The 11,310-nt window shown below is 43.8% G+C and overlaps 1 protein-coding gene and 1 pseudogene across 2 annotated transcripts; both read right to left on the bottom strand.

Annotated features, from left to right (window-relative positions):
* Window positions 1-8,216, bottom strand: TGOLN2 (trans-golgi network protein 2). Of its 2 annotated transcripts, none has more exons than XM_077751912.1 (4): window positions 8,134-8,216; window positions 7,221-7,900; window positions 5,738-5,821; window positions 1-4,453 (listed from the first exon to the last, which is right to left on the bottom strand). In XM_077751912.1, the coding sequence occupies exons 1-4, from the start codon at window positions 8,177-8,179 to the stop codon at window positions 4,448-4,450; spliced, it is 816 nt and encodes a 271-aa protein (XP_077608038.1). In that variant the 5' UTR covers window positions 8,180-8,216; the 3' UTR covers window positions 1-4,447. The 2 variants fall into 2 exon arrangements, with proteins under 2 accessions (XP_077608038.1, XP_077608039.1); XM_077751913.1 differs by having other exon boundaries at window positions 7,221-7,897; window positions 8,134-8,199.
* Window positions 8,217-10,350: 2,134 nt separating this feature from the next.
* Window positions 10,351-10,617, bottom strand: LOC144221448 (small nuclear ribonucleoprotein E pseudogene; annotated as a pseudogene).
* Between the last annotated feature and the right edge of the window lie 693 nt (window positions 10,618-11,310).

Genomic DNA, 11,310 nt, shown 5'->3' with positions numbered 1-11,310 from the left:
TTTAAAAATAAAAAAAAAAAAAAGATCTTTCACTTATAGTAGGCCTTATTTCTGTTAATTTTATTGCCATTTTAATAAATTTAATGATTTTATAGCTTTAATATTTGAAATTTATTTTGGTTTCTGTGCAGCGATACAAAACTACATTGAAACGGCATTCAGAGAAGCTCAGGAAAACATTACGTACTGAAAAATACTTATCATTAGACCAAATAAGCTTTAAAAAAATAAAATTAAGTAATTACATAGTTAAGTTAAAAAAGCTGAAAATATAAAACATTGCAAAAACAGTGGCACTCTAATCGGGTAACAAAAAAGGGAGACAACTTCAACAATCATTTATTTAACATGAGAAACTTCTGAATTAAAGGAATTATCTAAGAGTGTGAGGAGGCTGGTTTCGTTGGCAGCTTGAAACTACACAGCTCAGACCCAACACTATTACAGACGAGTTTCTCAACTGGAACATTTAGGAAACTCACTAGTGTCTTGCAGAACTAGGTGAGTTGAGATTCAGTCTTTCTCTAGATGAATAGTTAAATGGAACCTGAAAATCTCTTCCCAGGATTCTTCCTTAAGCAAGGCATCGTCTAGGGCAACCTTCTCAGAAGACTTTTCATAAAACAGGTGGCAGAACACCAGGGCCTGGTGTCTGGTGTACAAGATACTCTTTCCCCCGTTCAAATGATTCAGAACATGTGCAAAGTGTGCTACCTTTCATCACACATACATAACACAGCATTATGTATCAAGTTACCCTGTAAAAACAAGAAGCAGGCTTCCTTTTTTTGATTTAAATGACATGAAGGAGAGAAAAAATGACAATCACCGTCAGGGGAATTCTAGAGGTTTATAATTCTACCACCAAATGTTTCGTTAAAAGCCATCATGGGAAAAGAAACGTCAGCATCCATACAGCTAGCTGTCAGGTCTTTCCGAGTTGTAGCCTTTCTAGGTAGATTGGCCTCAGCTCCCCCAGAGTCCAGAAGCAGATTCTTTAAATAAGTCTACTCAGTAATCTGTACCAGGAAAACAAACCCCTCGACTGACATCCATGACAAGCTGATTCCTCCTACGGAAATCAACTTTCACCCAAAAGCTGGGGAAGTAAAGGAAACACAGCTCTCTCGACAATGGTGCTTCTCATGACTACAGGGGCTTCACTGCCCTGCCCCCTCTGCCTTCCCCCCCCCCCACCGCGTCCTGCACCTTCCTCCAGCCCTGGCCTGAGAGACTCCTCAAGCCAGCTCACCCTCATTCACACCACTTCTGGAAAAACATGCTATCAACAGTGTATCTTCAAAAGGACAACTGCTGAGGAAAAGTTTTCCACTGGTGTGAGAGATTTTCTTCAGTGTAATTTCTACAGTGAAGCTTAAATTCTATTGCACTCTTTTAGCACAAGAAACAATACTTCTCGGATGCTCAAAAAGTGGAACTATGCGGACTCCACAGACTCCTTACACATCCACTTGGTGCCAATCTTCTTGGTTCCTAAAACCAATCTTTCTTTCTGCTCCCCTCCTTACAAGCAAAATCCATTAGTCAGGGGGAGCAGCCAGTAGCCAGGAAGAGCTGTGTGAGACCTCAGTTAAGTCACATTCCAATGTCCTGAACAAGGAAAGCGTCTCTGCAAGACACTGAACTCCTGAAGTACCTTGGGGACGTCACGGCACTAGGCAGCTATGCGGACAGTGCCAAGGGCACTCCTGCAAGCAGCTTTGTTTTGGGGAGCAGAGACCAGATACAGACATCAGATAACATCTGCTCTTTTTTGCTAGGGTGACAAAATTTGTGACTGGCATTAAGAGTTATTAGAATAGAATGGAAAGAGCCAACAATCATGTGTGGTGGGGGAGTTAAGAAGGTGCGTGGGAAAACCCGAGCTGGGCCCTGAAGAAACACTGGGGGAGGCAAGTGAAAGAGAAGGGAGTGCGCCCCAACCAAAGAACCACCAGGGAAGCCAGGGAACGGCGGGCACAGCAACAACAAAAAGGCAGAGAGGCCGAGATGGGCCAGACAAGAGGAACCTCTGGCCTGGATAGGATGCAGAGAAAGACTGGCAAGAAAGTGCCAATCTATAGACTGAACACTATAGTCTACAAAAGCTAGATTTGCTAAGCCACGAGAGGTAGACAGAAGCTTTAGATCAGGGCAAGGATTTTGGAAAGATCAATCTGCACATGAGAGAAGATGGGCAGGAGAACCAGTTAGGATGGCTCTTGGGGGGAAGGGGTTGGGAATTCAGGAGAGAAGTGAAATAAATGGTGAGGGTATGCGATGACAGGAAAGCAAGGAAAACAGATTATACTGGAGACTTTTGTTTTCAATGGATAGGTCTGTTGTTAACAGGTAAAAATGGTTTGGAGCTGAGATAATTAAAATGGGCAGCTGAGATGGACAGCTTAATGGGTAGAAGAGAGAACTGTAGTTTCTAGTGCCAACAGAGCAAACAAACAGCACACAACAGGATTTGGTTCTTTGGGAATTGGGTCAAGGATAAACACTTGAGAGTCACTCACTCTGAGAATGAAGGATGGATGAATATCTAGGAAGATGAAGGAAGAGAGAAACCAGCCTTTGAGGGCTCTGTTCCCCCACCAGCACAGGGTAGAGCGGGACCAGTCACAGAAACCAGAAGTGGGGGATTTCAATTTGGATGGTCAAGAATGCCCAGATCTATCCAGGACAAGACTAAGCTTTGAGAACAAGCCATTACCTTTGGCAATCTGAACCTCTGGAAAAACACTACTGATAGGAAGACAGGGACCAAAGTGAGTGTATAAAGGTTACAAAGGGAAGGAGTAACAAACAGGATGGACGGGAATGGGAAATCTGGGCATGCATGAAGGCAGAAGGAAAGGTGTTAGTGTAGATGGAGAAACAGAAAACATTAGAGAAGAGGAGGAAAGGCAGGTAAAGGGGAACCATGGTTTTCTAGAATGCTAGGAGAGCCTGACAGAAGATTCCTCAAATAGAGGAAAGTATTGTAAGACTGATGCACAGGGAGAAAGCATGCCGCCAAGAGCATTCATTCATTCATTCCTTGTCTCCATAAATCTCAACTCAAAGCCATGCTGTTTTAAGCAAGGTGCAAGGTAACGTGCCAACGGGATGGTCCCTTCTGCAGACTGACTTCCTCAACAGTGCAGAATTCATCCCACCCCTCACTTCCCACATTCTTTGTGTTTCCCTGAGATCAGCTATTCTAATTCCATTTTTTCTCTGCACAACTTTCTTTAGGCTCTCTATAATAGGTAGCACAACTAGAATGGATTTAAGTAGAACTTCAAACCACAGCATGATCCAAAACACTACCCTCAGTTACCCCAGGAGAATTCTCTGAATTTCTGAACTTTTAATAACCCCTGACACGGGATGGAAGGAGAGTTTTTACTAATTACCCTTGGCATCCTATATCAGATAGTGAACTACTAACTAGATTAAGGTAAAAGAAACAGTACAGTTAGTTTCTGACTACAAGTCTAATTTGTCTATTTTCGGCAACAAAGGCCAGAGTTTATGGGAAACCTTTCATAAAAGCCCTAGGAAAATAATGCAGATCAAAACCAAAACCCTCCTGCACATTTTCTTGTGCAAAATATGAGCTTACCCTATTTTAAAAAGTTCCTGTTACGATCATGAGTATAGACGAACACAGTTTTTCAATAATCATAACTATACTTTTAAAAATCTGTGATGGGAACTGTGGCTTTACAGCTTTACTCCCAGAATCCCCAAGTTCAGTTTTATGCTCAGTACAACCAAATGGAAGCTGACTCACTTTGTCTTAAATAATATGAAAATATCAAAAAAGTGTGAGGAACTTATACTAGACAGGTTGGACTTGCAGGCAATAAAGCACTTTTCAAAAGCTGTTTTGGTTTGCTGCTGAAGCCTTTGCAGAGAATTAGGTATTCAAAGTAGCCCTTTGCCGGTCAGCATTCACCTTCTACATCTTTTGTAGGGCCCCCAGATGAGGCCTTGGTATAAAAGCACCTCAACCTGCAGTTGAGTTTTCTCCTAGGTTCAGTTTTTAACCTAGTTTTCTCATGGGTCTGCAAAGATAAATAGTGGTGGGTGCAATGCTATTTTCAAGGGATACCTACAAAAGGGCCAAGGCCCAAGGGAAGGCAGTCAGCAGCAGTAGCCTGCCTGGGGCTGAAATCTCCCTTTGGTCATAGCTGGCTTCCCATATGCTCCCTCTACTCACACTCAGAGGAGGAAAGGATGGAAGACACCAGCATAGGTGATGGGGACACAGGAGTACAAGGTCACCAAAGTGCAGGTGCAAAAATCTAAGCAATACCCCCCGCCTCTGCCAGCCCCGATGTGCCACCAAACCCTAGAGGAGGGGGTGTCTTTTAGGTCACAGTACTTTTTTCTTCATTTTTCTTGATTTAAAAACAAATCAGCAGGGAGGACAAAGTTCTCAAGAACAGAGAAATCAAATCTGAAACAAGAGCAACACAATTCATTGGCAACGTTAATCTCCTTCCAGGGGACTATACCTCACTGCTATGAATCTAGGGGAAAACAAGATCTTATAGGAGTTGCAGTTCAGGGGGAAAAATCAGAATTAAGACAAGCTGCCCCTCCAACACACAAAGAACAATCGGTAAAATAAAAGCACATGAAATTATTTTAAAAGTCAGTTTGGAATCAAACATATGCTAGAAAGATACATATTTGGTGATACGAATATGGGAATCTTGGCTTCTGGTATGTAGTATTTCTGTGTTGTTTGGAATGGTTTATGTGTGCGTTTTAATTAAAATTAAAAAATTAAAGGGAAATAAATCCTTTAAGTCAATTATCTGGAAAGGTACCAGGTCAAGGCTAGATTGTGAAGCTGACCTACTGTGCTATTTAGCTAAGGTTTTTGGAGCTGTTGCTGGTGTGAGCTTTACATGTGAACCGTGTTCCCTGTAGGGAGTCTTGGGAAAATTGACAGTCAAGCCACCGACTACTTTTTACCAATGTCCTGACTGTCCGTACATAGAAGGGGAAAGGAGGGGTGCGAGCTGGCAGCAAGGCAGTGGACGTAGCCTGTTCCCACCCAGGCTGCTTTTGGGGAGAATCCTGCTCAGCTCCTACACCATGGGGGGGAAGGAATGCTTTGCTTCCTGGCAGGCATGAGTTGGCTGCACTCAGGAAATCTAGTCCACAGATCAGCAGGGCTGATCTCTAGAAGTGGAGGCCTACATGTGTCTGGACTCATTTGTATTTGGGGAGTGTAGTCGGATGCTCTGCTAAAGCATGGCTCCATAGCATGTGACGTCACCTGGAACTTCCTAGAAATGTAGCAGCATAGACTCGACCCATATGTAATCATACAGATTTTTCATCACAATTCCTAGGGTGATCCATGTGCCTACTAAAATTTATGAAGTGCTGGTTCAGTGCAAAAAGCACAGGATAGGTGCCTAGGGAGTTGCTGTCAGGTCTTGATTTTGCCACAAACTTGTAGTGGGAACTTCCGGGGAGTGGGGGTGGGGGGGGGAAATCGGGTTTCTAGGCCTGAATTTCCTCTTCTGGCAAGGGAGGGGGCTGATGTGCAGCATGTGAAGGTCTCTTCTAGCTCTCATACTGCAGATGTATACATATGGATGTCTCTACTTTGTGGGCCAATGGCAGCAGCACCCCAGACTCCGCTGCCACATCGTGTCATGTGTAAGTGCACTGCTGGGCCTATCTGAGACTATCCCTCCCACAGACCTGGGGTTTCCTTCCTTACCTTCTGGTCCAAACGCTGGTAATCGCTGGCCTTTGGCCGTCGAGTGACTTTAGATCTTTTTCCTTCTAGCACAAAAGCAATAATCTGGAGAAAGGAAAATGAAATTAACAAGTGACTCTAAATAACATAGTTCAGTTTCTGAAATCAGAGGTAGTCACTTGGTAGTACACTGTTAATGACCCTGACAGTGAAAGAGTAGCGCACCCACAAAGAGGCCTCTTTATAACAATTTTAAAGAGAACAGGGCCTCCAGTCACCTCAGGATCTTTTATGGTTGTGGGAGTCTGTATGATTTACTCAAGAGTACAAAGATCTGCCAATTCCTTCCCAGAGAGCTCTAGGATAAGATACTCCTTTTTTAATCACAAGCAATAATTATTTCTTATCTGTAAATGTACTTTTTCACCCCCACACCTTGCTCCATTTTATTGCTGTCTGTCGTTTTTAGTTTATTTATTTTGAGAGAGAGAGCGAGTGAGCATGCAAGCAGGGGAATGACACAGAGAGAGAGAGACAGAGACAGAGACAGAGAGAGAGAGGGAGAGAGACAGAGAATCCTAAAGCAGGCTCCATACTGTCAGTATGGAGCCCAGTGCGGGGCTTGAACTCACCAACTGTGAGATCATGACCTGAGCCAAAACGAAGAGCTGGATGCTTAACTGAACCACACAGGCGCCCCACATCTTGCTTCATTTTAACGTTACCACTTCCACTTTCAAACCTAAAGTTTATCTCTGGATGTAGAATAAGGAATGCCTTTTTGTTAAATGTCTTCCCTCATTCCTCACAGCCATAGTAGGCATTTTGACATCATGAATTGAACTCTCCAATTTTAACCTGGCTGTAGAAACCATGGAATTCTTAGGACTCAATAAGAAATGCAATCATTTTGTCATCAGAGCGGTTGCTAAACAACAGATATTGCTCTACACCAAACACTGCCAAAGTAGTAAAAGATGAGTGCCTCCATGCAATTTCTGGCCATTCTTCTAATCAGAAACTCAACTAACTGTAGATGACAGGCCCTGGGCTCTCTGCTGCTGATGTCAAAGACCATGTAACCCCTCTTTCTGCCACTGTAGATGCAAGATAAAAGCTTGCGAAAGGAAACTAGAAATCATCATCTTCCGAGTGGAAACAGGAAGGCAGTACTGTATTTACAAACTTCCAGGTACTACGGTTCTCTAAGGCTGTCAAGGACCTAAGTGTAGGATTATGGAAGGAGACCCCAATTCAGGTCAGATCACAGTAATGTCCTTACTTAGCACCTAATACAGCAGCAGAGCACTCAAAGTAATCTGACACGAAAACAAATGATGTATAAAATGAGAGTAGAGAGCCCTAGCAGGATCTGACGGTAAATTAAAGTGTGTCTTAAAATCCCCAGTGCTCACAGACAGATGAGTGAGAGATACCGGCCCCCACACCAAACTTTCAGGGTAGAGGACATCCCACTCCTCATCTTCAGCAACTTCTGACTTACCTTTCGCTTGTTGTGATAGGCAATGTAGAGGACAGCAACAAGAATGGCTGCAGTCACCAGATATGCAAAGAAGTGGCTGCTCTCTGCACTGGCACTTCCAAGACTGTCCTTATAAAGGTCATCATTCTCCCTATCCATGGAATCCAAAAGTGTCCCTTCACGGTTCTCACTGGAGGCAAGACCGGGCATCTCTTTCTCTTCTTGGGGTGGTGAACCTTCTTCAGGCTCTGTATCACCTTCCTCAGCCTTCCTGGGCCCCATGTCTTCTGTAAGCTCTGAAGACTTACCTTGTCCCTCCTGCTGTAAAGAACTGGGGTCAGAGTCCAGTAATACTCTCTCCCCAGATTCACTTCTAGAAGCATGCAGAGAGGTATCTTTGTCAGCTGGTATGTTTAAGTCAGGCTCCTTGTTAGAGCCGTCTCCTGAGGGCTGCAGCTGGGCATTCGTTCTACCGGCGGCGTCTCCCGAGGGCTGTAGCTGGGCATTCGTTCTACCGGCGGCGTCTCCCGAGGGCTGTAGCTGGGCATTGGCCCTGCCGGCGGCGTCTCCCGAGGGCTGTAGCTGGGCATTGGCCCTGCCGGCGGCGTCTCCCGAGGGCTGTAGCTTGGCATTCACATTGATGGAACCGTCTCCAGGGGCCTGCGGTTGCGACTCGCTAGAGTTTACTAGCGGTTGGGCTACTGAAACAGAGAAACCAGTTGGCCCTGAAGAGAGGAAGGCCAGAAGAAGGGAGCCCTCAAAGCTAGATGAAACCGAGTCAAACGCGGGAGGTGGATGATGGCAAGCAGAGTGGTGGCTACAGCAGGGAAGTAGCGAGCTCAGAAAGCGACCCGGGCGCGGTGAGGATGCTGGGCCTAGGGGCGAGAGTGGGATAATTTGGGGTGGGGGATGGGAGTGGTGGTGGGGGTCTTACCCGCCACCGCGACGCTCAGCGGGATCAACGCAACCAGGAACCGCATCCTGCACTAACTGTGCTTCCGCCTTCTACTACTCTCGCGATACCCGTGCGTGCGCGATCTTAGTGCTCGTGGCCCCGCCCCTTCCTGTGCGCGTCTTCCGCCGCACGCCCAAGCCAAGGGAGGAGCTTAGGTGGAGGCTGCAGTGCTCGTGGTTCCCCTCTTTTGTTCGGATGTGGCTCCTTTCCTCAGTGCAGGCATCTAGCAGTCTCTTCCTTTTCCAGGTATCTTTGTTGCGTAGCAGCCGCAACAAACGCACTCTCCTTTTCCTTCTCTCCCCTGGTACTTCCGAGACGATACAGCTCGAGTAGGAGCTCCCTGCCCCGCGGTTGGTACCACGGATGTGACGTCACTGGGGCTCGGCCCCTCTTGGCTTCTACCGAAACTCACATTTTCAACTCCCTTTCGCGTGGTTTTGTCGACGTAGCACACTAAAGTGCTATACACCGGTGTGTCCTATCTGGAAACAAAGCCATCCTGCCACCTCGTAGCGGGGAAGTCTTCCCATTCCAGCCCCTCTCTTTCTCTACCCCACAGAAACTGCTCTCCGAGGTCCCCAGAGATCTTTTCTGAAAAGTACATCCTTTTTCTGGTCTTGAAAGTTACTCACAGTCATTGTAGAAAATTTAGTGAACCTATAGGAATAGAAAACAAAATCTTTGTCCCACTCTTCCGGGATAATCACTATTAAAGTTGTATTTTATGTCTTGCAAACATGTAGTATTTTTTATCAGGTAATACATTCTAATGGTTCAGAAATCAAAATGGGATATTAAGAAAGAGGTATACATTAGAAAGTTCTTGCTCCCTAGCATTCTACAGGTTATCAGTTGTGTTCCCTTCTAGTGTTTGTGTCTTTGTGGCCTTTTTAAAATAAATACAAAAGCATTCATCTTTTCTGTCTTAATTGGTGTATTTTTTCGTGCATATTCATTTTCCTCCAAGTTGGTTTTATTGGGTAAATAGTTTTATATCCCACTGTTTAAAGTGCTGTTATGTTTATAGGTTAATTGCTGCTTTAAATCCTTTTATAAACATTTGTCAGGCTAGGTGCTTTGTGGACAGTGATTTTAAAAATGATAGGCCCTAACTTAACAGAGCATGTAATCTGGGGAACGCAAATATTAATCAACTGTTTATACAAATTGTGAGTATGTGTATACTCACACACTTGACATTCTAAGAAATGCCAAGAAAGCAAAGTGCAGAAAGGGACCTTTGAGCTGAGAATCAAAGAATGTAGGTATTTCCCAGGTGAAGTTGAAGGGAAAAGGGTGAGCTCTCCTGGCTGAGGATGCAGTGTGTGCAAAGGCCTGGAGGCAGGTGGGAACTTGACATTTTGTCTAAGTCTTAAAGATGCGGACAGGATTGCCAGATAATAGAGAGTAAGTAAAATGGCAGGAGATGGGGCTGGAGAAGAGCCAGATTAGGAGTACATGATCTGGGAGTTGTCCAGGACATAAGTCTTTGTGAGACACAAACATACATCAGAAAATATTCCAGTTAATTAAGGTTGAAATGTAATTCCACCAAAAAGGACTATAACCACCAAGAGAAATAACACTACTCTATATTCTGTTGAGTACAATCTTTAGGTTACATGCTATGTAGTTCTAGTTAGTTGAAATCCTTCAGAATTTCAAGGAACAGTACATGGCATAAATATAGTTATCAGGACCAAGTACTTTGTTACTTAAAAACCGTTTAATATGCTTCTCCATGTTATTCTGTTTTAAGAAAATCTCTCTCACACACTCATTACTGAGGAGAGAATAAAAATCACAGAGAAGTGAGAAATCTCTCACCAAATTATTTCAGAAATGTGACTGTTCTAGCTAAAAGAAGTGAATTGATAAATGAATCTTTTAAAAAAAATTTTTTTTTAAAAAGCTTTTATTTAGGTAATCTCTACACCTCTACACCCAATGTAGGATTTGAACTCACACAACCCAAGATCAAAAGTCACATGCTCTTCTGACTGAGACAGCCAGGTGCCCCTAAATTAATCATGTCATCTTTTTTTAAAAAACAATCCCACAGCATTTATTGTGATTTGGTAATAACACAAAGGTAATCAAAATGATAGGAACAAATGTTTTAGAACTACTCCCAACAAAGGACCTCTAAAAAGCAAAGTACATGGTCTCAAGAATTTCTCTATTCATTAATCATTTCTAGTTGGAGACACTTTGTAGCAGGATAAGATTATCTCCTTTTTGCATGATCTGACCCAGTCGTTTTCTTGACTTTGTTTTAGAATGAATCTCTTCTGCATCATCTGATACGAAGTTCACGTACTCATCAAAACCAGTGATCCGCATGTTCACTTGCTCATAAAGCCACGCCTGAATCCGAGATCTATTTTGCAAGTATCCGAAGATGAGGTTGATGGGCTGCACCATCAGCTTCTGCACTTTCTGGCCCTGGCCACGGTATGTCATGGTGATATCTTTTTTTTTCATGTATGTTTGTTTTTGAGAGACACAGTGAGAGGGAGACAGAGTGTGAGGGGAGGTGGGGGTGGAGTAGGGAGAGAGGAAGATACAGAATCTGAGCTGTCAGCACAGAGCATGATGAGGGGCTTGAACCCATGAACCACAAGATTATGACCTGAGTGGAAGTTGGACACTTAACCAACTGAGCCACCCAGACACCACTCTTTTTTTTTTTTTTTTTTAAATAAACTACTTTTGGGGGCTTTTAGGTGGCTGAGTTGGTTAAGCTTCTGTCTCATGACTTTGGCTCAGGTCTCACAGTTCGTGAGCTTGAGCCCCGCGTCAGGCTCTGTGCTGACAACTCAGAGCCTGGAACCTGCTTCGTGTCTCCCTTTCTTTCTGTCCCTCCCCTGCTCGTTCGTTTTCTCTCTCCCTCCCTCTCTCTCTCTCTCAAAAATAAACATTAAAAACATTTAAGATGCCTGTATGACAGGTTAGTTGGAAATGTAGCACAAAGTTCAAAGGTAGATATAGGAACCATTTTCCTAATTAAATATTGTCCAAAAAACACAATTGTTAATGGTTTCATAAAAAATAATTTATGAGTTTACTATAATTTTTGTGACCAGTCCCATATTATTAGAGATCTGGATTATTTTCAGTTTTCTACTGGTAGTAACTATTATTTATTATCAGGTA

Source organism: Crocuta crocuta, unplaced genomic scaffold (assembly GCF_008692635.1).
Source record: "Crocuta crocuta isolate KB4526 unplaced genomic scaffold, BGI_CrCroc_1.0 scaffold430, whole genome shotgun sequence".
NCBI lineage: Eukaryota > Metazoa > Chordata > Mammalia > Carnivora > Hyaenidae > Crocuta > Crocuta crocuta.
This window is presented reverse-complemented; position numbering and strand designations above follow the sequence as displayed.

Excerpts from the sequence above, each read along its gene's own strand:
- TGOLN2 (XM_077751912.1), bottom strand. The coding sequence starts at position 8,179 with ATGCGGTTCCTGGTTGCGTTGATCCCGCTGAGCGTCGCGGTGGCGG. Across the intron at positions 7,901-8,133 it reads GCTGAGCGTCGCGGTGGCGG|TAGCCCAACCGCTAGTAAAC; the intron begins GTAAGACCCCCA and ends TCTCTGTTTCAG. Across the intron at positions 5,822-7,220 it reads CCTATCACAACAAGCGAAAG|ATTATTGCTTTTGTGCTAGA; the intron begins GTAAGTCAGAAG and ends TCCTTTCTCCAG.